The sequence below is a fragment of the Vidua macroura genome, chromosome 20, assembly GCF_024509145.1.
Source record: "Vidua macroura isolate BioBank_ID:100142 chromosome 20, ASM2450914v1, whole genome shotgun sequence".
In the NCBI taxonomy this organism is placed as follows: domain Eukaryota; kingdom Metazoa; phylum Chordata; class Aves; order Passeriformes; family Viduidae; genus Vidua; species Vidua macroura.
This window is the reverse complement of record NC_071590.1, coordinates 9,606,193-9,631,503: the sequence shown is the minus strand read 5'-3', so window position 1 is coordinate 9,631,503 and position 25,311 is coordinate 9,606,193. Positions and strand designations below refer to the sequence as shown.

At 40.9% G+C, this 25,311-nt stretch overlaps 1 protein-coding gene across 5 annotated transcripts in view; it reads right to left on the bottom strand.

Annotated features, from left to right (window-relative positions):
- USP32 (ubiquitin specific peptidase 32) overlaps positions 1–25,311 on the bottom strand; it is a 63,251-nt gene that overhangs the window by 37,522 nt on the left and 418 nt on the right. For 4 of the 5 annotated variants that reach the window (XM_053995605.1, XM_053995606.1, XM_053995609.1 and 1 more), the window contains exons 2-4: positions 6,256–6,383; positions 2,656–2,761; positions 2,036–2,154 (exon numbers count right to left, since the gene is read on the bottom strand). In XM_053995605.1, coding sequence (XP_053851580.1) covers positions 2,036–2,154; positions 2,656–2,761; positions 6,256–6,383 — 353 coding nt within the window. Of the gene's footprint in view, positions 1–2,035; positions 2,155–2,655; positions 2,762–6,255; positions 6,384–24,843; positions 25,226–25,311 lie in introns of those variants that run through there. The other variant, XM_053995608.1, reaches the window with a different exon arrangement.

The following is a 25,311-nucleotide window of genomic DNA, read 5'->3' as shown; positions in this document are numbered from 1 at the left end:
CACTGAATTACATCTCTACAGATTCCAACAATTTGCATTTGGCCACGGACTATCTGCAACTGCCAAGTGCAGAAAATTGAAAATTCGCTATATTCCCTTTGCCAGGCTGCTCCAATGGTTCATCACCAGCACTGCTGAAACATTTGCTTCCTATTCCCATTGCAGGGGCTTGTTTCAGTTCCAGATACTCATTCTTTTCATGCCTCTTTTTCTAGACTACTTAAGAGTTTTATATTTTCATCCAACAAATCACAGACTGGTTTGGGTTGGAAGGGACATTAAAGCCCAGCCAGTGTCACCATGGGCAGGGACACCTCCCATTGTCCCAGGCTGCTCCAAGCCCTGTCCAGCCTGGCTTTGGGCACTGCCAGGGATCCAGGGGCAGCCACAGCTGCTCTGGGCACCTGTGCCAGGGCCTCACCTCCCTCACTTTGATTTCTTATCCTTCCATTTCTCCACCAGTTTGGATCAAGAGAAAAGAACATTTTCTCACTCTCTGTTCCACCCTTTCCCTCTACTTTCTGCACTGCTCTTTGTAAAGGCAGCAAGAGCTGGGTTGTTAAAACTCCAATTTCCCCTGGAAGGACAACGAAGAGGAACAGAAAAACTTTGGACAGGAAGAAGAAAGCATTTGAAGCAAGCAATGATTACAGCTGAATTATGATGGGACCTGAGCAATGCAGTTATCACTGAATTTTTCCCCTGTATTTCAGAAACAAAAGAGAAAAACAGATATATCCTAAAGCTTCTATTTCTAGCTGAGTACATGCAATAATTCTGATGAACAGGAGTGCCTATAAACATCATCCTTGAAATCAAACCCATCCTCCATAAGGCAGGCAGGAAGGCCCACAGCAGGAACATTGAACTTTCTCACTCTCCAGCAATGACCGTGGATGATTAAGAGCCCAGTAAATCCTGCTGAGTGGGTTATTACACTATTTTCATTTTAAAAGAAAAATCAATATGCAGCATTTTCTTGAACAGGAAAATGCTCTGAAGCCCAGATTGATACTCATCTTCCTGCAAGGCTTCAGAAAGTATTTCTGGATTTCTTGGACAGTGTGCAATTAACTTGTAGGGTGCAATTCATCACACCACACTGATGGGAAATTATAAATAGGAAATGGCACTGAGGGTCATCTCCAGAAGCTGGAGTGCAGTGGACTCAGGATTTATGATTGCAGCCAGGACTCAGGAATGCAATCACTGCCTCCAAAGCCAACAGGACACCAGGGCCAGAGCAGACTCTGGCTCAGGCACTGCCCACAACCAGAGCCATCTCCAACACAGAACAATAAAATGTCAAGTAATTAAGTAACCTGATAGCCACAATTAAAGCTTCCAGTCAATCTGGTCAATCCTTTTGCCAGAGGAATGTACAGTGATATCTCCATTTTCCTGGTCTTAGTCATCTGATAACAAGGCAAGCAAAAAGCCCTGAAAATTCTTCAGGATCCCTGGAGTCAAAGAATCATCTATGAATATAGCAAAGTGCCAATGCCCTGCTTTAGAGGAGGACTTCAGCAAGCTCCATAAAGATTACATCTCTCAAACAACTTAAAGCATAATTAAATGTTGTAGCTCCTGGCAGGAACAGTGATACAAAAGCAATAATATAAAACTATTATTTTGAAGCAACCATGGCTGTCAGGCATTTTTAAATCCAGGGTGCAGATTTTCTTTCTTCTCAGCTCTGTGTTCTAGATTTCTTCCCTGATTGCAATAAAATGTTCACACTAATGACTAAGTTCCCAGCAGCAATATTAGTATTTAAATTCACCTGATGACATGATTACCATTGGGAAATGATCTCTTTCCAAGGAGCACAGTGAATGCCTGCATTTATACACCAAACAATGTTCTCATCAATATAAATTACACGGAATACCACAACACAAAAAACCCATGAGCTTTTACCCCATTTAAACAAGGTCAGTTTGTTCCCATATGTGCATGAGTATGAAAAAGAAGCTATTTAATGTAATCTTGACTTTTTTTGTAACTGCAACAGGAGGAAAGGTGCATGACAAACCTCAGAGAAGCATTTCTTGAGTGACTCTGGGACTTTCCCATCAACCACATGCAGCATCTTCTCCATCTCTTCACGGACAACATAACTCCCAGATTCATTAGAGAAGAGGCTGAAAATATCTGAGGAAATAGAAATATGTGTAAACATCTACAGCAGTGACATTTTTCAAATGTAAGGTTTATAACTGGCTGAGAATGTCAAAGGCTGTGCAACAACTAAAGGATAAAAACTTAGGTTGATCCAAGTTCAAAATAGGTCCACAAGGTTTAGGTCAAGACCTTCCTTTTCTTTTACCACTGTAATCAAAAGAAAAATGAATATTATCAAGTCAGATTAACAGAGAAGACAAAACAACAGAAGCCAGTAGGCAGATGCTTGCTTTTTTTTTTTGAAAAATATCAATGCCATCCTCCTTCCTCTGCCCACATACAGAGACCATCAGGCTTTCTGTATGACATTCATGATGACTTGGCAAATATTTCATTTTGATGAACACAGAAAACAAAAGTGCACTTAATTTCCAAAAATACAGCTAAAAATGGTTCAAAAAATCCCATCTTCACTGTAAAGTGGTCACAACTTTACAATCACAATCCACTGTTTGAAGTTACATCACTTACATTTTGTTTTCTCCTCCTCTCTGCCTCTTGTGAGTAGAACTAATCCAACTATCAAGTTATTGAAGTGCAGCCCTTTGGATATTCCTCCAAATGAACAGTAGATAACCTAGAAGAATAAAATGGAGAAGTTAACCAGAGCCAGAGCAAACAGGGATGTCAGAAGTAAAACCAGCAGCTTATACTGAGGCTCCATCTTACATGGTTTTTAGGCTCATCACCCCACATTCAGCTAAAGACACTCCAATTATTAATTGTGTTATCCTTTTGTAGCTCTTCTGGTACCAAACAGCCTTTATTTAGTGAAACACAGGTCCAAGTCATGAACAGCAACATAAAAACTCCTCCAGTGAAGACACTTCTCACTTGCTCCTGGTGGTGTTTCCCCAGATTTCTTTATCAGGGCTGAAATCTCCTCCAGGCTGGGCTCTGATAATCTCAAAGCATCAAGGGGATGGAGCAGGAATCCCCAGGAGCAGGCTGGCAGCAGAGAGGGGAACACCAGAGCCCTGTGAGTCACTGCATCACCACGGGGTGGTTTCCACCACAAGTCCAAATGAAGCCGGGAACTGGGAGTGCCCAAACAAAACCAGTCCTGGGCCTGGCAAGGTTAGACCTGGCCAAGCCACACAGTGCTGTGGTGGCAGGAAGGTGATAAGGGGACACCTGACACAGAGTGGCTACACCAGATTTACTGCTGCTCCTCAGCAGTGCTGTGCCACCTGCAGAAACCCTCTCCTTGTCTGTCTGTCCATCCATCCAAACCTCAGTGTCAATCCAGGCACAGCAGGGTCTCATTCTCCACAAAACACCCTGACCCTCACTTCCATCCCACCCTGAGACACAGCATTCCCAAATACTTTCATTTCCATCAGCCTCTTCTGTTACTAAACTTTAATCCATTTACAAATGCTTGAAGGGCTGAATTATGACAACTGAATTTGTGCTTTATTTGGCCACAACAATGGTAGAGGCTTCAAGGCAGAGATTTGAATTCCACACTTGTTATGTCTAATCCTTCTGTCTTCACCAAATGCCTTCAAGGCTACACTGCCCATGTGAGCAATTTACCTTCACTGGAATAATTATTTTTTTTTAAATATGCAGCTAAAATATCCACTCACTTCTGCTGAACTTTGTACATCTCAGCTGTGAGACCAGATGAGCACCAAATATTACATTTATACATTATTTCAACACAACACAAGGATTGCTCATGAGATAAACAGGGGAAAGGAATTCTAGGGATAATGTCCAATGTATCAGGATTTAATATATGGAATTGCAACCATGGGCAGCTGGCATTGCTTGGAGTTTAGGTGCTCAATCATTCCTTGGGAAGAGTTTATAAACACTGAATAGTCATGTAACACATCATTTCTCCACATTTTTTCACGTTGGTGTGACATTTGGAAAACTTCTAATAACATGCACCATCAAAATGTGATGTAATTTTGTGTCTTCCAAAATTACTTAATGCTGTTGCAGCTTTCCTTCAAACAGCCACACCCAGGGAGAACCACAGCAATCTGCATTTCAGAATGTAAAATTTGCTATCATTATAAGACACATAGTACTTTTTAAAATAAAATTTAAGCCTGACATGTTCTGTTTCATGGGCAGCTGAAGAGAATAACAAGATTTAAGAACCAAAGCTGTGCTCATGCTTCCCACCACCTGAGCAGCTTTCCTGCAGTTTAACAACACAGACACATCTCTAAATTTCCTTTTATTAATATCTTCAACCCCATTCTCCCAAGAGACCCTCCCAGAGCATTACTGTCCTGAACATTTAAAAAATGTTTTGTGTGCAGGACAATCACCCAAATTGCTGGATCAAAGTTCCACCGGTTTCAGTTCTCTGTTTCATGTCCAGTTTAAAACTCCTGTGTTTTTAATTTCACAAATTCCTGAAGGCCTCTCACTCCTCAGATATGAAAAACCATTATTTACAGCATGCAGAGCACACAGCCCAGCTCCAAGGCTCCAAATGATCTGTTTCAGGGACTGAAAGGCTGAAAACCCAGGCTTTTAGCTGCCTAATGACTTTGCCTGCCTCTCCCCATCCTGAAGCCAGGGATTACAAAGCATCCCTTGACTCAAATCCCAATTTTGGCCCAATTTTCAAGCTCACAGATTTGATGCTGCAGTGCCTGAGTATGAATGCTACAAGTACATCATAATTTGTACTCGAATTTTGAGATGAGTTCTGATGAGAAGCCATCAAAAACCAATTAGGAGTCTTCCATTAATTTTATTTCACCACCTGGAAACCAAAAACTGCTCTATAACCATCATGAGTGTTAAAAGAGATAATCAGCACCAAAATAGTGTCTTTAAGGACAGATTTTTTTAAAAAGTAAAATAAAACCCAGGCAGAAGACATTTGAAACTCCAGAATCTCTGTTTGTGACCAAATCAGTAATTTAATCCTTAATACTGACCTGAAAGGGATATAAAGGTACAAGTTAGCACAGAACATAAAATTCTCAATATTTTATACTATTTCAAACCAATTGTGAAATATACATTTTTTGTTTAATCTTAGGGGTTACCAACTCTCAAAGCATCCAGAAAACACTCAAAAATTCATGCTGAAGACAGGCCTTAAGCTCTGGGCAAATCAGACCCCTCCTTTTCCACTGCAAATTCTCCTCTAAGCCTTAAACACCCACATAAAAAGCCAACTGTTTACAGAAGTAAAGTAGTATCATCCTCTTTGCCAAAATTTAGAAAAAACAGGGGGGAAAAAAAAGAATGGAGAAAAGATTAAGCTGAGGAAAAGGAACTCTGCCAGAGTGTAAAACCTTCAGCAATGCAACACTTCAGCACTCACATTATCTAAATAAAACTGGGGGACTTGCACGCTGCCTCTGAGGTCAACAGCTCTGAGGATGCCAAAAATAGAGGCTGTGACTAGAAATGACATGGAGCAAGAGATCATTTGAAAGGTCTGCCTAATCTGTGTCTCTCTACCAATAATATTTTGATATCTCTCTCAAGAAAGGGGCAATTCTCTAAAAGAAAATAACTTTTTCAACTTGCACATGTGTAGGATGGTATTACTATTTTGTTTTTTAGATATATACACATGGATGTATGTTTATATCCATGTTGCAGATTTTGATTCTGGTTATTTTTCAGCTCATTCATGCATCTGTTATGAACAAATTTATTTTTAAGAGCTTGTAAAGATTCATCTCTAGAAAACAAAGTAACAGCCAATGGAATCTCAAAGGAACCAACAGCAAGTGCATCTCTGGAGTAAATAAAATCTGTTATTGTGTTCTTATTACAAATTCCCAGTCTTTTAATTGCCCAAATTTACATCTGGATATTTAGGTTTGATAGGATATTTGACTTCCAAGTCACCTACCAGGTATTAATAGGGTTGGGAGCACGTCACAGCCCAGCACACCCCTGACCACCCACAACCCAAGTCTGGAAAACCATTTCCAGGCAGAGAAGGTGCATTGTGACGTTGCATAAAAAATGGGAAGCAATTCAATCAACTCCATAAATACTTGTGTGTGCACAGCAGCATCCAGCTGCTCATTATCCACTGCTTTTGGCTTCCCAGGAAAACAGCAATCCACAGCTCACCTCAGCAACTTTGGGAGGGACCCCATCACCCAGCACTTCCCTGATGAAGCACTGCTGGGTCATATAATAGGAGAGGCCACAAGTTCTCTTGAAAGCATCTTTGAGCCTCTTCAGTTCTATGTCTGTAACTGAGAACAGAGGAAAGAAATAAAAAAAAATCTGGTCAATAAAGATGTTACAGAAAGATAATAGCTTAAAGAATCTCAAAATCCTCCACTCCTTATGTTTACCTTTACAATAAAAAGACACAAAGGAATTAAATGCATGATTTCCCCTAAAGAGTGGGAAAATGAGATCGAATAATCTAATCTTGCTTGAAAAGAGACAAAGGAAGCAGACCTGTGGTTACCATCAATGTGAACAACAGCTCACTGCCTAAGTTTTCTGACTACAATAGTGGATTGTAATTTGTTCTAAATTCAGCACCATTCTTGTCACACAAAGGAAAATGAGGCAGCTTTATGATCAATTTTGCATTGCACGTAAGCCAGGGAAATTATCTGCAACCAACAGTGGTGAGTATTATTAAGAGCAGCTCCAACAGCATCTTTCAAGCAGTTTCATCTATTAACCAGTCTGCTTTTCTGATTTAAAACAAATAAAATACTTTGTCACCACTACAAGTTCATGAGACAGTGCAGTGAGGTGTGATTTAATAGGAAAAAATGTTGGACTACATGTAATTCTTCACCCAAGATCCCCTTGCACAGCCAAAACCTGCTTGCCAGCTACACCTGTTCGAACTTGTTCACAACTGCAAAGGTGGAAAATGTGATGACATCCCACTCATCCTGGCCTGGGAGCTCCCTGGAAAGCAGTGCTGCCTTCAGATTTTACGAGCACAAAGCAACTTTCTTAGAAAGTGTTTAAGAAGGGAAGGATCTCGTGGAACAAAACAAGCCCTCTGCCCAAAGCCAAGCTGTAAGGAATGGCACAGGACCCCCTGGAAGCTCCTGAGTGGTGCAGAAAAAGCAATTTACCATGCAGAAGCCCAGGGAAATGATGCTGCACACGGGAGCTGTGTCACTGTATTTATAGCAAGGCATTTTCCTTACCCTGCTATCACAAGCCAGACAGAAACAACACTGCCATGGCCAAAGGCTTGTCGAGCTTTTTGTCAGCCAAAATAAAACAGAGCACTAGAGGGCTTAATCCAGCACTCAGTAAAACTTCTGCTCTTCCGTTAATTCATTCATCAAAAGCAAAAATCAATCCTTAAAAGTAAATCACATTAAAACACTCCTCCCTAATTTTAATCCGAGTCAACACTGAAATAGAAGTTGACTCCACTTAACAATTGTGTAAAAACAGAAATTGGGTTATGTTTCCTCTCAAATTTTATTACAGATTCTGGGTACTTCTAACCATAAAGAAAAAAAAAATCAAATTATCTAAGAGATAAGCCTCAAGTGTGACCCACACAGCACCAGAGCTATCAATTAGCACAGTGGTGATTACCATTAGCACGTATCTTGTTTGACTAAAACGAGCCTGCTGTAATTACATGGCAGAAGAATGCTGGTCTCATACTGTTACCTGGCTTATAAGGTATTTAAATTCCTTTCTTTCACATTAACATCTACCCAGATGGTGCCTTTAGAGGGGGTGCTTTGATGAACACCCAAACCAGGAGGAGATGAAGGAAGTGTTTCACCTCCTATCACCTTTAAGTCACTACAGCAAATCTCCAGGCACGGGGACATCTCCCCACATTTAACAAGGGTTGGGATTGCTCAGGGATCATGGGAAGGGGAAGCTCCTGGCTTTGGAATTTTGGCAAAGCAAAGCAAACAACCTGGATCTTAGACTAAATCTAACAACAGTTCTGGGATGAAATTATTCTCATTTTTTGCAGTTTATATATGCCTGCTCACACACACATATCTTTAACAAAAATAAACTCTGTGCTCCGCTTTCTTCTCCCTCTCTTAATTCTTTGATCTCCTCACCATTAAATCCCATCTGGTTTGGGGTTATTTGGCAAAAGTTTCTATACAAACATTTGCTAAGCTGATGCTTGCAGCACCCCTGACTGCCCAGTGTGCACTCCAGGCAGTGCTCAGGAGTAGGAAAATCCCATATAAATGTATCTCCCATAATCCATGGGAGTGACTGGAGTGCCAGCCAAGGTGAGGAGAAGGTTGGGAACAAGACTTGTCAAGCAATACTCCCAAGATCTTCAAAAAGAACTGCACTATCAGTGTATTTAACAGGGGTGATAAGTTGATACTGCCAGTCCATGTTACATTTCAAAAGCAAATTATTATTGCCAGAACCCACTCAGTATTATTGTTTGCATACAGAAACTACAGAAAAGGTCATGGAATAACAGGAAAGGTAATTACTTCCATTCCTTCCCCAGGAGCCATTAAAATGACTGATGCTGCCCATTTAAAATCATCTGCAAAGCTTTGTAAAGATAAGTTCATTATACATTTAGATCCATGCACATGAAAGTACAACTGAAATGAGCAGAGTATAAATCAAAGATACTATCAATGTTTACTATGAGTCTGGAAGGCAAAATATTTGAATTCAAAATCCCAACACCAAAGCACCAATTATTCAACAGAGATAGAGCACGATGGCGTTTTGAGAGGAAATAAAACTAAGTCTTCAATTATTAAAGGAACATTTCTAGAAGCAATACATCTATTACTATAATAACTATAATAATTTCAGAAATTAGAACGCTCACATCCCCAGAAGCTGCCTTTTCTCTCTCAATTCCACAAGCCCAACACACAGGAAGCATCAGAGAACACAGAGGGGTTTTTCATCCTGCCTTTAGACACCAGCCTGTCTCCTACACTGACTGAAGTCCTTTCATTAGGAATATTCACTTTTTCCAAAGGCACAGATTCCCCAAACACTTCCAGGAGCCAGTTGTCTACAAACACCTCTGAGAAGGAGAATTCACAGGCTGCTGTCATTAGGCACAGGAGACAGACACCACACTGTGGGGAGCACCCTTGTATTCACAGCCTGACAGGGGAAAACAGACACTGACAACTTCCCAGGAGGAGTTTGTGGTAGTGAACACAGCAAAAACCATCTTCACATCCCACCTGCCACTAACAGGTGGCACAACCTCAATATTATTGCAGGGAAAACGACTCAACTGGAGCTGCACATTTCATTCTTTACACCTCCAGAGCACACAGGTGACCTTTTGACTGTGAGGTTGATTCAAGGTAACAAAACCACGTTTCAACACTTAAGATACCCTTACAAATCTACCTGGCCACTTCCAAAAACCACCAGTGAAACAAAGTCCCAGCCTGTCACTGTGCCTGTGGTAACTTTGCTAACACAAAGCTCCTGTGCCACCTCAGCTGGAAGGTTTCCAGCAAAGCTGCAGACAGTTGAACAGGAGATTAGTGCTGCATCCAACTCTCCAGGGAATATTCCAGCTCCAGTTTGTTTAATAAAGTTTAAATGAAACCACGCAACCTCAGCTAAAAATGTCACCCGGCTTAAAGTAATTGTAACAAACCTTCAGCTCACCAACTGCTGAGGGTATTTTTAGTTTCCCAGTGTTACTTAAACTTCAGGCTGTTTATATAGATATACTAATCCACATTTTTTGTTTTAATTCCCATCTATCCAGGTAATGAAATGTGTAGTGCCTTCCAAAACTGGCCCCTGCTGGAAACCACCTCCTTCTGCTCTGCCTTCACATATTTGTCACCAAGTCATCCTGGAGTTCTCCTTTTGGGCTAAAACTCTATCTGAAGCTCAGATTATGCAAGTCCAACTCTAGACTTGAACCTTGTTTTGCCATCCCTCTAAAACTGTTCAAACCAAGCTGGAGGAAATCAACCCTTCCAGTGGAGCTTTGCAAGTTTTGCTGCCACATTTCTCCATTCATTTTAGAACCTCTATTCACTTGAGAATTTTTTTTTTCTTTCCACATCCTGTAGCTCTAATCCCACCCCCACCTTCTGGGAAGGCTCTAAAATACCCTGGGAGCAATGTAGGGTTTGGGGTATGGCACCACCTCTGTCCCCTCCAAAAATCACAGTGAAAGGACAATTTTTGACAACAAAAACTGGGCAGCAAATACCTTTCTCAGCAAAAGCTGCTCTGTTGTTACCAGGCTGCTAGTGAAAATTATTAAGAGTCATCATAAAAATATAACTGCATGGCTAAATACAAGTAATATTGATATTTCTGCTTTTTCACGTCCTGTTTTGGAAAAAGACAGAGGAGAAAATGGTTACATCAAAGCCAATTCCTCACTTCTCAAAGTACCTACACTGCATATTCTGTGATACTTCCTTAGAGGCCTCTGAATCTGAGCTAAGGTTTGCAAAACTTACCTCAATAAAGTGTTTTATTCAAATGCTGTAAGAAGGAACTCAAGATCTTCCTTAATTTTACATATTTTTGATGATGTAACTATTGAACATAAGGAATAAAAGAACTGCCACACACTCTGCTTAAAGGTTAAAAGGAGTGGTTGGTCAGGCCTAGTGGAGTTATTACAGCTTAGAAAAAAATTATTATACACCTTACCTGTGATATATGCATCAAGAGCAAACACAATAAAGGTAATTAAAATTCCTATTTAATATTTATTTACAAAGTCAGGCCAGCCACAAAAACACCTTCCCTTACAACACTTTCCCCCCATCCTTCCAAATTAAAGCACACTTGTGTAAAATGCTGAGAAATAGAGGCTGAGACCCAAAACACAGCTTTCCAAAGCAGCCACTTGGCTGATGGAGCAAAGGTGACAAATAAAAGCATTTGAACTCTTAGTACTGCCTGAGACATGCAGGCAAGAGACACTTAACCTCTCCATGTCTTGTCTCAGCTCTGAAATGGATATAAACCCCAGGCTGCATCAGCCAGATGTGTGATAAATGAGCTCAGATATTCTGTAAAAGCACTACAAGCTACTACTAAAAAGCTGATTTAATCAGTGAAAAGGGCAGAACTCCAAGTGTTTAACCGAGGGGAAGGTGGAATTAATCTGTCCTGGCTACTATAAACTGACCAATTAACATCAGGTAGAACTAATTGGACACAGAAACAGCTCCAGAATCACAAAAGCTCCCTGCAAACCATCACTGCCATTAGGAGGAGCAGCAGTAACCACAGCAAAAAGCTGATCTTTGTCCCAAAAGCCTGAAATACTTCATTTGACTACGTGAAAATAAAGGATTTATTCTGGTTCACAGGTTCTCAGCACAAAACCCAAACCAGCCCAACCAAGGGAGAAAACCACGATGTATCAACAATGCTGAAAGTCAAAACAGGAAACAAAACCTTGCATAAGCAGGAAGAGAAAACACAGGATAAAAAGGTCAGTCAAGGTGAAGGGTCAAGAACCTTTCCAGCTCATCTGAGTGAAGCACTGGAAATTTCCCCTAGAAATGGAAGCATCAAAATGCCCCCATTACCTCCAAACACACCCCAAAATCTGAATTTCCAATGTCACCACTGGGTGAAAAGCAGCTTGCTAAGTCAGTGCCTTAAAAAACAAAATCCCACCAGCCCTGCACATCACAAGTACACAAAGCAAGCAATAATTTGCAACCATCAGCATAACATTGCATTTATTCTTTACTAAAAATAACCAAACCTGAATTCTAATAAAACTGACAACTTGCTCATCCTTCAGAAAGCAAGAAAAATTCACCTGTCTCAAGTTCTTCCTTACTTCCAGCTCGGTTTTTTTCATAATTCTAATATTTTGATTTTTAAGTGACAATTTTAGAGGTTCAATATCAAACTCACAGGGCATATAATTCTCTAACCAGACAATTATCTTCCCTGTAATCAGTCGCTCAATATTTCCCTTAGGAATCCTCATCCTAGTTATACATGGAAATTTTATTACTTTTTTCATTAGTCTTTATTGTGACTTAATGGCTGTGGTTATGAAGTTGTCAAGAACCAAAGCAATTACTAAAAAGCTTCAAAGAGGTAAAATGTGCAAGGGAAAGTAAAGTGTGTTTGGGAACAACCCCAAATTGAAGGAACCAACTGCAAAATACAACTGAGATAAATGAAGCAGCTATGACTAAAAAGTCAACCACCACACCCACACACCCTTGCTAAAAAGGAATCCGTTTGGGAATATTTTGGGAGAAAACACAGACTAAAAATTCCTGCCTTCCCTAATGGAAAAATGAATCCACTCCTAAGGAATCTTTCATGACTGGAATACCAGAAATGGCACCACTCAGTTTACACAGGGCACCTCCACAAAGGCTTCACACATTTACCACTAACAGGAATTTAAGGATAACAACACCACGGTTTGGGTATTAAAAAAAAAAATGGAATTATTCAATCCAGCTGTATTTTTTTCCTCCCACCTATTCCTTGGTTTTGGTAGCAGTGGCTCATCCTGTGGATAAAGCTTTCCCTGGTTCTATCAGACCTTCCCCTAATGCATATCAAAGGTTTAACATCTCCTGTGCAGGGAGTGCAAGGAGATTTAGTCATTACAACAGGATTTGCCAATTTTCTGTAACAAGAATTCTTAGCATTTATGTGATGCTTTTAATCTTCAAAGAGCTTACTCCTCACAGTCCCCATTCCCCTAAGAATTCCAGCATTCCCAGCCAGTTTTATCCCTCTCTATTTCCAGCATGGCACAATGCTATTTAGATTAACTCTCCCAGTAAGCCCAGTGTGGAGAGGAACTGGTACACAACAGCCAGTGAAATAATAATAATAATAATAATAATAATAATAATAATAGCAGTGAAACAATTCCTCCCACTATCTGAGCATGGAAATCTTATTGGCCATATTTTAGATCCTCAGGAATTAAAGGAGCTCCCTGGTCCATCCATATGAGCCATGGGATAAACGTGAAAATTCACAAAACTTGGCAGATGAGCAAAATCTATTTTATCATTTTTACAACTGCAAATTTAAGCACAATAAACTGCAATATTATATATTAGGGACAAAAAGGGATTCCTGTTATCAAGTAAAAAATTGGTGAACTCATTCTCCAGGAGCAATTCCTAACCCTGGATCATCCCAGGATGTCACCTTTCCCACCCACTCTGCTGGCTGGAAAAAGGGGCAAAAGGGGGACAAGTTTTAAATGGTTTTTAATGGTTTTAAACAGAGCACACATCATCTTGAGCAGCAGCATTGAGAATCCTGAACTACTCTCCAAAAGATAACATGGACTAAAAATAAATCAGGAGTCTGGGATGTCCATCTTCACCTGAGCTCCCAGTATTTGCTTTCCCTTTCCACTGCCATAGTTGTGGTTTGTCCATGATTTCCCAGGTGAATGTTTTAGCTCTCAGTCTTTCCAGCATTTAGAATTAACGTTTAGTCCTGCTTAGATTAGAAACTAAACTGCTTTTCTGAGCTGTCCCTTCATCAGTTTTCCTGGCAAACACACTGAAAGTTTGTGTTGTTATAGGTGAGCAGAGCAGCTTCTGTCACAATTCAAAAAAGCTGCTTCTGCTTTATTGCCACCACGAAAATCATCGAGACATTTATGCTTGTTAAGATTCACAAAATTACAATATAGAACTCATTTCCAAGAAATAAACACCCTGCTAAAATGAAAGGCAAGTGCCAACTATGTAAATGCAAACACCACATAAGGACCGTGCTACAAAATAAATTGAAATATAACAAATATTTCACATCCTGTCTCCTAGCAGTGCCAAAGATACTAAATGCTGCTGTAATATGAATTGTTCTTTAAATAAAAAAATATAGTCTAAGCTTGAAAGTTAAACAGAAGCTACAACTTCTACATAGGAAGGCAGAGCTTCCCATCACCTTCAGTGAGGATGAGAGGCAAGGAAGGAGTTCTAATTTGGGATTGCTGGCATAGTTTTGATCAAATATTCACTCCAGCGTTGGCCTCTGGCAGCTAAAAGAGCCAAATCTAGTAAAGCACAGCATTTACATACTATGACATGAATAATAAAAAATTCAGATAATATTTATACATTGCTACATCTTAATTTCTGAAGTCAGAGGAAAAATATGACTCACTTGCAAGGCAAGTGTCCTGGCACAAGCACTCCACACGTGTGTATTCACACGGCCAAGAGAAGGCTCTCTGCTTCCAGCCTTCCTATTCCCAGCTCTTGGGGACACATCTGTCTAAAATATCATCTCAAACTCAGCTGTAAAGGGCATATTTTAGTGTCAGGTCCCAAATTTCTGTCTCCTGTTGCGCTGTTACAAGCACATAATGACAAGCTTGATATACAACCTGTGAAAAATACCAGCACCATCACAAACACAGACACTGGACTAGGGAGAGAAGAAATAAAATAAAAACCACCATGTGCTTAGTTCTGGGACCCCATTACATGGTTGGTAGAACACCAAGAACTGAATCAGAGCTTTATTTTTTAACAGACAATAGCAAACAATTAGCATTACTATTTCCAAACTCCATTGCCACTGCTGCATCTCCTGTTAAGAGAATCCTCAATGAACATGCCAGGATTCATATTTAGGATTATCCTGAAAGATGCCATGCTAGTTTTACATGAGAGAATTCCTCAGTGCAGATATTCAGCATTATTCCCCCTCCATGGGAAGGATGAAACAGCACATTTAGGTGCACCCTGGGCCAGCTGCAGGGGAAAGCAGCTCCCAGTCACTGCAGGGCCACTGAGCAGCTCGGATGGATGGGATGGCTCCAATTCCAGAGATTGCTGTGGACACACTGCCCATTGTTCACAGACAGAAAAGGTGTCAGAATGACTTCACACCAAAGAGCCCCAGTGCCCTGAATGGAGGCAGCAGCTGGAAGCTCTCCCTGAATCCCTGGAGAGACTCACAAGATATCCTCAAGGACATTACAGTCTCTATTAGCAGCAGTACATTTACATAATAAATTATGAACGTTTTATGATTCTATATTTATCAAATATTTTCTATTCTGCTTTTTAATCTCTAGCCCTGTAACACTGTGGCCTCTGCAGATATTTATCCTGTGTTCTGCACTGGAATTAGTGCATGTTGTGGTTTCTTCCTGCTCCACCCTATCAACATTGCAATCTACTCATTATTTTTAAAATAACATTAGTTCTCACAACATATTTACTCCACAATTCTTTAACCAAGGTGATCAGAAGACAACGCTGAATTGCAGGCAACAAAAAAATAAAAAAAAAGTGGGGAATTGGTTAATGGCAAAAAGATGAATTATAGTTCTTTAAGCAAAGACAAATCATGGTGTTAGCTGCAGGATTGGAAAACAGGGACCACAAAGCTCTGACATTACTGTTCCACTGATACCAGCCCTCCCTAAGATCCTGCCACAACACAGACCAGGCTGCCCTGACTGCACCAACTGCTGCTCATTCCTCCTAAAGTACTCCTGTTTCAGCTGTACGAAGTGCAAATCCACTTTTTCAATTTTTAAACTGAAATCCAGGATTTAACTGTATCACATCACGAGGGAAAACGTGCTAGAAATCTTGACAAGACTAGGAAATTTCCAGAGTAAGATTTTGCTTCTGGATAACACCTAACAGCTAGAAACAGGGATTGAAAAGAAGTGCTTCTTCAGCCCAAAATACATTCATGATGCCACATTCAAGTTCATTTTTAGAACAAATTCAATCTGCAAAACTCAAGTTCTCATAATTACTATCCCAATACTTTCAGTTCTTTTCCCCCCCACATCCACAGACTTATTCAATCTGGTACTTCCTGTTCTGTTTAGGGCTCTGTGTTTCTTCCACTTTTTTATTTCATTCAAGGTCTCAAAATTTTAAAGGAACAAATTTTGCAAACTAATGGAGTAAAATTAATCATCTGAAACAATTCCAGCATCTGAAGGGAGCTAACAAGGAAGCTGAAGAAGGACTCTTCATCAGGATCTGTAGTGGCAGCAATGGGTTCCAACTGGAAGAAAGCAAGCTTAAATCAGATAGAAATCCCCGTTAAAATATTTCAGCTCAGGAATCTGTCACAAACCCTGAGCACTGCCATTGTCACCAGATTTGAGATAAGGAACATCTATTCAAAACACAAAAGAAACATAAGCATCCATTCTATATTAAACACTTAACATGAAATTAAACTGTGAGTGGATGACAACTGAAAGACCAGCTAACAAAAAGAGAGATATAATGTGAATAAAATCACTGATTTTGAGGAAGAATTCCAAAGGGCTTGTAGTAAGTTTTATTTTGAAAGGATGAAGCCTACATTTTAATACAGAATGTAATTCTCTCTTATTTTGGCCCAATGACATTGCCTCTCATAGCCTGTGGGCCCAATTCAGACTCTAAGTGAAACAGCTTCAGAAGATTTGGACATTTAAAAAAAAAAATCAAAATAAAGGTTAGAGATTCCTTTTGCCTCTGTAGCTGCTGCTGGAAGCAGTGCCTGGCTCAGAGCAGCTCCCACTGCCCAGCCCTGTGGCTGCAGAGCCTGACCAGGAGGAAGTCAGAGCTCTTTTTAAGGTACAGACTGTCTCAGTGACTATTTAAAACCACTCCAAAAGTCAGAACCGCAGTGTCTGACAAAGCCAGACGTTCTTTCTGCCCATCTCAGTCTGCCCAGTGTTTCCCACCACGAGGGAGGGCTGTAAAATGTATTATTTTTCAGGAGCATTCCTGTGCCAGGAGCTCTGGTTTGCAGAGAACTCCATGGTGGGCACAGGAACAGAAACAGCTCCTTAACAGCACCATTAATACCTTGTTTTGCCCTAAATACATCCCATAGGAAGCACAGGTCGCCTCAAAACCACATTTCCATGGGATGGGAGAGGCTTGGCCTGGTTAGTGACGGGTTAAAAGAGGATTTGAACACGCTGGAGATCAGGGCATGTCACTGCATCTGCCAGCTCACCCTACCTGTGACAGCTGAGCACTCCAGGGGAGGCAACGATTCAGTGAGGAACTATTTCAGGGCTTGCACCAGTCCCACGTTAAATAACATTTATTCAGTGGGAAATAAACCCTGGTCACTACAAAGTGCCTGATTAGCACCTGCCCAAACCTTTCTCAGCCAGCTCCTTATATTCAACACCAAATAAAGGCCCTGTTGCAAAGGTTACTCTATTTTTATAAGAAAAATGGTTTTGTTAAACTTTTAGATTATTAAACCAAGAGTCTCACATCTCTAGGACTTAGGCACATGCCAGTAATACACTAAAGTAATTAAGGAATTGCCTTTAATTGCCATTCTAATGAATTAATTAGTAGGCTACATAGAGAAATTCTGATTGATTATAACTTGCATCAGTTTTTAAGCAGATTTGGTGAACTACTGCAAAACCCACATGCAGACACATTTAGTGTCAAACCAAGATCTGAACTCCGTTTACAGCCATTAAAAATCAGAAATGCAGAAGAGATTTTACATCAGTTTAATAAAGCAGCATTTCAAAGTGATGCACTTGCCAAATAAGCCCCACCTGCAGGGACCATGTCAGCCCTGCTCAGCTGTAAATACAACCCCATAAAATCCCCATTTCTCAGAGGTGTTCAAATTCATTATATAAAAAAAGAAATGAAAACTACTACTAGACAGCTCAGCTGCAAACATTAAAGCTCCACAGCCTATGAGATATGGAGTCATCACTAACAAAGGTAAGGTGTCCCCGAAGAAATCACAAAAGAAAATGTGCATTAGGATTTTGCCACTCTTTTTAAGCAAGCAGGGAATTTTATTCCAGTAAGTGCTAGCAATAATCCAGCATTCAAAGTTTGGTGAATTAGGCCCTTTCAAACTCTTAGGCAGAATCTACCTTAATGGATTTTTCTTCTACATTCATCTTTGCCCAAAGGCTTCATTGTCTCATTATGTAAATGACCTTTTCATATGAAAATTAAATGTTAAAGATGCTTTTTGTAGTTCTTCAATACTGCAAATATCACATGGACATTCACAATAATTCAGACTAAGTACAACTTATAGAAAAAGCACCTGCTTCAAGGAGTGGAACAAATTAAGAAATAACTTGTTTTTAAATGACTAAGAATTGAAAGTCTTAATTAGAATTAACCCACAGAACTTTCTTTACTATACAGAAACTCAAAGTAGGAAACCATCAGGCAAAGAGGAGCCCTAAAGGAGGCCCTAAAAAGCCCAGCTGGGCAGTTCTGGTTTACATCAGGCTTGGAAATAACCAAAGTCAGTGGACAGAAAGAACTCTGCTGTTTGAAAATGCCACATTTGTCCTACCCTTCCTCCATCAGCTTTCTGCATGCTCACAGTATTTAGAACTTCTTCTTGGACCAGAACAGAGCGGGATTATTTTAATAATAATTAATAACTAAGTAATGGAGATGTCATAAGAGCTCTGGACTCATCAGACCTCCCATATAGCAAATGATTTATAGCAATGTATGACTTCACAACCTAACCAAAGATACACTCAATTTTCAGAAGACAGTGACACTTCTTGAATGACAGATATAGCATCAGGGTTTTTTAAATACAGAAGAACCCTACCCAGTCCTACCTCAAAGCAGGAGCTGTACAATAATCCTAATTTACAGAACTCAATAGACACTTCATGCCTCACCTCATCACATTACTTGTTAATGCTATGTTCTTTTTCATTCTCACAAGCTTGCCATCCCTTCAGAGGCCTATTTTTTTAATCTGATTTCATTTTCTTGAGTACTAAAGAACTGAATGCCTTACTTATTTTATGAAAGGAGACAGTGGGCCGAGCTCCCTTGAGCAGAGCAAAGGGGTGAGGTTTGTTTTACTCATTCCTGCCACAGTGCCAGCAGCCAGAAAGCCTGAAACTGTTACAAGTCAAGTAAACAGGATTCAAAGTAGTCCCCTCTTATTTTTTTTCTTTCACATTTCATTAGAGATGCTTCATCTCACACTGAACAACTTCCTAGTTTCTATTTTTGTCCTTTTTTTTTTTTTTTTCCCCTCTGTAGGACACTGTCAGGTAGATTTAGGACTTCATCAAAACAAGACTTCACAAAATTCAAGCTGAACAGAAATATTGTATAGAATCTATCAGGTTGGAAAGTATCTCAGGAGGTCACTTGGTTCACCCTTGTGCTTAAAACTGGGTCAAGGCTGAACTCAAACCAGCTTCCGGAGGGTTTTGTCCAGGCAGAGCTTGGAAATCTCTAAGGATGAAAGTTCAACAACTTTCTCTGGGCATGTATATTTTTAAAAAAGCCTGGTGTTACAGGAGGAAAAACTAGAAACTGATTAGAAACTATAAAACAACTGATGTCATTGATTAAAATCCAAGACATAAAGCTCAGGTTTATGACCTGTGAGATACACAGGCGTATAATCTATAATCCAAATAAATGTTTTGAGGACTCAGTTTCAGTCTACATCAAGATAAGAAAATGTATTACATATAGAATAGCCTGATAGTGGTCTTTTCACTTATATCAAGATATTTAACACTCAAAATGAGGATTTGTTCAGCTTATCCAGTGACCTCCAGCCCCATGGCTGGAATGATATCTATTTAAACTCCCCTGGCAGCTTTCCTCACTGCTTTGATTGGAATCTCCAGTAACACTCTGACAGGACAAAACTGCAGCTAATATTGTGAGCCTGCTCCTATTTAGAGACACGATTCACCTGAGAAGTGAGAAACCAGAGGATTCCCAACATTTACTGAATCATAATTCAGCTTTTTGAGGGTTTTTTCCTTTAAGATGCTCAACTTTTTCTTATTTATGAAACACCTATGTTCTTAAATCCTCTTTTCTCAGACTTGCATCACACTCTGCACATTCAACACTTGTGCAATCCCCACGTTTCTGCCACGCTTGGGAACCATCTAAGAATTACTAAAAACCTACTAAAAGGATGCAATCATCTCCCACAGAACCACAGCACTTGCAGCAGCCCAAGCAGGAGGCAATATTTACCCCTAATTTGTAAGTTTTCAACTGGTATTTCATAAAGAGCCTCTAAAGACCACAAAAGGTATGTCAGGAAAGGAAATTTACCGTTAGCTGACTTAAGTTCACGCCACCAATGTTCCTCATTTCCAACGGGAAATAACTTGGGGAGTCCTAAGCAAGAGGCTGAAACCCCCTGAGTTCACTTCCCTCAACTTGGGGAAGGAACTGAGGTAAAGGAGAAAGTGGTGGCTGCAATTTAGCAGCTGAAGAATTACAGATTACAAACCAACTCTCATCCAACAGATCAAGTGCAGCTGTAGGGAGAAGGATTTGGGAGTGCTGGTGGGTGAGAGGCTGGACGTGCCCTGTGTCCTGGGCTGACCCCACAGCGTGGGCAGCAGGAAATGGGGGATTCTGCTCTCTCAGGTGGGATCCCACCTGCAGAGCTCCCCCAGCCCTGAGGGGCAATCCAGAAGGACCTGGATCAGAGGGATGGAGCAGCTCTGCTGGGAGGAAAGGGTGAGGGAATTGGGATTGTTCAGCCTGGAGAAGAGAAGCTTTGGGGTGACCTAATTGCAGCCCCCCAGTACCTGAGGGAGCTGACAGGAAACACAGGGAGAGACTTTTCACAAGGGCCTGGAGTGCCAGGAGAAGGGGAATGGCTTCACACTGACAGAGAGTGGATTAGATTGGACATCAGGAAGAAATTCCTCCCTGTGAGGGTGGTGAGGCCCTGGCACAGGTTGCTCAGAGAATTATCCAAGGCCAGGTTGGAGCAACCTGGTCTCATGGAAGGTGTCCATGGCAGGGGAGTGGAACAAGGTGATCTCTGAGGTCCCTCCCAACCCAAACCAATCCGTGATTCCAAGGAACATCTCATCAGTTCATGGAAGTTTCAGTAGAATTCCCCAAGTCACTCCTGCCTTTGAAATACATGTTCAGCAGAGACTGCTGAGGTGCCCTCCCAAAACAAGCACCACAACTGAATGCCAGAGTTGTGAAATAATTACTGCTCTGTGAATTTGAGCGGCCACTTGCAGCTCTGCAGCTTTATAAACAGGAAGTGTGAAGCTCTGCATTCATACCTGCTTTCATCATATGACAGAGCCCTGAAGCCATCAAATACTGGCTGACATAACAAGCCTCGCTGCAGAATCTAGACTGTCTCCACAGTGGATTCTATTCAATCTGATAGCTTAAAAAAAAAGGCTGAGAGACTTGTAGGCATTTTCAGCACATGCCTCTGAAACTCAAGGCTCAGAAAAGCACAGGTTTGTACCCTTAGAAAATAACATATCCCAAAGAATCTTCACCTCCCTTATCATGGTCAAGCTCTGGTTTTCAGCTACGAGAGAAAATAAAGCAGAACAATCTTCTTTGTGGAATACAGGAAGAAGAGAATAAACTACTAAAATGGTTCCCTGACTGTTTTTCCTAAAAAGATGTCTGGGGTTTAGAAAGTTAATTTCATAATCTGGAGTGATAAAAAGCAGTTTTCCATGGGCTGAAGGGCTGAGTCCATGGATTTGTCACCAGGCTGAGATCGACAGCCTCAACTAGATGATTATATATTTGCACAAGTTTTCCATCATCCTCTTGTCAGATTTATGACATCTGTACGCTTGAGGATGTTAATGATCAGACACTAGATATATTTGCCTTGATTTAAATAAAACAAATGTAGCTATTTTTCAAATTCAGTCAAGACACAAAAGGTCATTAGCAAGATTTATCCTCTGCCCATCACACATTAGTCATTACTGGCACACACTCACCAAGCTCCTTGTGGGATAGAGAAGGTTCTTGTTACTTTGGTGCTTTCCAGTTGGTGCCATCTCAGAGACACACAACCAAGGGAAAAAACTGCCTTAAAAACCATTATTCCATGAGCTCTCCAGAGGGAAAACCTGTGGAATTGATACACCTGCAAGTTTTGCCTCGCTGTTAGCTGGCATTTTAACTGCACGTACATTCTCCAACAACAGCACTATTTCTGTGCTTTCATTTTGCTCTTTTTCTCAGAGATCACTGAGCACAGGACCAACACAATTAAATGGATTTATCAGCAGTCACTCATTTCTCCAAATTCTACGCTCACTGACCATGCTGATGTTGCAGCAGTTCCCCTTCTTCCATCCTGCACTCATGAAACAAAAACTGTACCTTGCTTTGAGCAGAAGGAAAACTCTGCCTTCCTCTCTGGCCCAAATTTGACAGATCCATGATTATTCACCAACATTTCTTTTAAGTGGTTCCCTGACTCAATATTTAGCATAGATAATTTAGCTGGGAATGGCCTGGATTACACCTGCTCTAAGTAGCATTCACAGAAACTTTGACTACAGATTCCACAGTTTCATAATTCACAAGTACCTACATAAATTGACGCTCAGACTACGATTATCCTCTCAAAGTTACTGAAGCAGAACACATTAACAGCCACTGGGAAATACAATCCATAGGGATCTGAAATAAACTGGCCACCAATACCACACAGGAACCTCTTTCCCGGAATTCTTATTAAAATATTCCATATACAACACAGGATTGTGCAGGAGCTGCTGTGCTAATACAGGAGCTAATACAATAGTACAATAACTGATAAAAAGTTCTTCTTTTTATCAAGTTTTATTGGCCCAAAGGCAGCCCTTTGAGGAACTGGGTGTTAAGACTGGCAGCAGAACTAAAAGATAAGGCAGGCTTTAGAGCACCATCTCCTTGGCAAGGCCAGAGCACCCAGACAGCCTGATGGACACAGTGGTAGGAGAGGAGTGGGAAATCAGGGATAAACATTGGAAAATCCACCAAAACAGGACACTGGCTGACTTGCAGCACTGTCATAAGCAGAAAATTGCTGTTAGAGCTTAGGTCTAAGAAGAAAGCAACAAGCTCGAGAGCCACAGTACCAGTTCATGCCACCACAAATTCAGTTTGATAAAATAACCGACAATTTTATGCTCAGTTTGGAACAAAGCACTTCTGACTTCACCTCCAATGACCTGCCCAAGGATTTCATCTCCTCACAAAGAATCCATCCTTGGAAGGAGGTCTGTGGGGTCAAGAATAGCTCTCCTCACTTCTCATTTCATACCTTTTCCACAGCAGCACCACTCTGTGCCTCTGGCTACTATAAATAAGATGACCACAATTGGCAAAATTCATAAAAAGAGATGTCTAAAATAGCATCCCTTGCTTTCCACTGCCAGGCTGCACAGGCAGACACAGATCTCAGGGAGGCTGATGAGACTCCTGTGACCTGCACTGGTGGACACGGGACAACTTCACCGTGCCCATCCACACGGCCACGTCACCACAGCAGTGTCAGCTGCCTGTGCCAAGGAAAAAGAGGAAAATAAAACAGCAGGACTGTCTCCTGTTCAAGGGTGGAAAAGGCCATCAGCACCAGGCCGCTCTGGCACTTTCGTCTCCTTGAACTGAAGTTACATTTTAGCTACAGTTATTTATATTGTGAGCCTTTAACCACAATTCCCCTCACCTTCACAACCTTTGGTTACTACCAAAATGGGATTGCAATAAATGAAACTGCTTAGAAGTCAGCCTCATTTTCTGAAGGTGACAAAAGCAGCATTTTTTCCAGATATTCTGAACAACTGAAATTCAAATTGGTGACTCAAAAATACGACCACAGCATTCTGAATGACTACCACAAGTACAGGTAACCAGTACTGATTACTCATAAAGAATTCCCAGCAGAAAAATCTGTACAAATACCACCTAATACAAAACTTTCTTGCCATTTAAGAACCAGGAAACAATGTTAGAGAAGGTGGATCTAATTGGAGATAAATATATTTGGCTTTCTTTTTTTAACATTTACGTTTATCCATTATCTCTGTTTGCATCCACAGAAATGCCACAAGTACCAGCAAGGTTCTGTGGAAGTAGGAATGGTCTAACAAATAATGTTTTGATAACTGGCCTGTTTTATACATACAGTGATTCACTGGTTTAAGTAAATAACAGAGTTATTTAGCAAAACATCAATTTATAACAGAGTGCCTAAAACAACCTTTCTGCTCTCCTACAGAAAAACAGTATTGAAGGTCTCATATAGAGAAGAAAAACATCCAAAAAAGTAACAAAGAAAAGTATTATATTCACTGCACAGAAATAATTCATTATTAAGGAGAAATCAATCTTATTACTTATGAAGCATCTAGATCAACTGCCTTGATTTTGAAGCAATGTAAGAGTTTAAATTGAACTTTAAAATTCAAAACACTTGTTTTTTCTTATTTAGGAACTTTGAATATACATCGTGACCAAACGACTGTATTCTCCACCAAACAGCTTATTTCAAACGCTTCCTGATATATTTAACTTCACACCTCTACCAAGCTGCATTTATAACTCCAGCTCTTCTAAAAATACGTGCACCAAAGCTTTCAAAGACTTCCTCCTATACTTTCACTAGCAGTGAAAATCCTTCAGGGCTGTTATGTTTAAAATCTGTAACAAGCGACTTTGAATCATACGTTTGTTTCTCCTGCTCGACACTACGTTGCTCCATTTCCTATCTGACATGGCATCCTTCAGAGGCTCCACCAGAAAAAAAAAAAAATTAGAAAATATTTAACAAAAACCCCATTTCACATCAATTTGTTTCTTTTTCAGTTAACACCCAGTGGTTCCTCCCAGTTCTCCCTTATCACTCCTGACATGCCTCTCACATGCAAGCAGGAATAGAAAGGGCAGCCATAGATTGCCTTGAGCTTATGAATTTTATCAGGGCTTTAAATATCAAACAGGTGAGCTGCTTTACCTGCGCTGCACCACGTGAACGCACAACAGGGCAACAATTACCAACACCTGTCCTCCCTGCAGACCATTTACTGCTGACAATTCCTGTCCCTCTTTGTCCTTGGACTTGGCTACCAGTTCCAGAGCCAGGGAGCTTCCAGGGTGTAGCTTGCCGTCGCCTTGGAGCCCTGCAGCTGCAAGCATTCACCATTCAGCTTGTTTATGTTTTCCCTTCGCTAGTTCCTCTTTAAATCCTCCGGGAGGACCCTAAACCGGGCTAAAAACAGCGACATCAAGCCCGAGCCACGCTCGCCACATCCATCTTGCCATGCGGAGCTGCAGATGCGTGATCCCCGAGCACGGGGAAGTAAACACGAGGAGCGGGGAGGGACGGCGGAGCCGGGAGCTGTGTGACAGCCCTGTCACACCGGGATGGCAGCGCTGCCCGATTTCTCCAGGCTGCCCGCGCACAGCCGGCCGGCCACAGGCG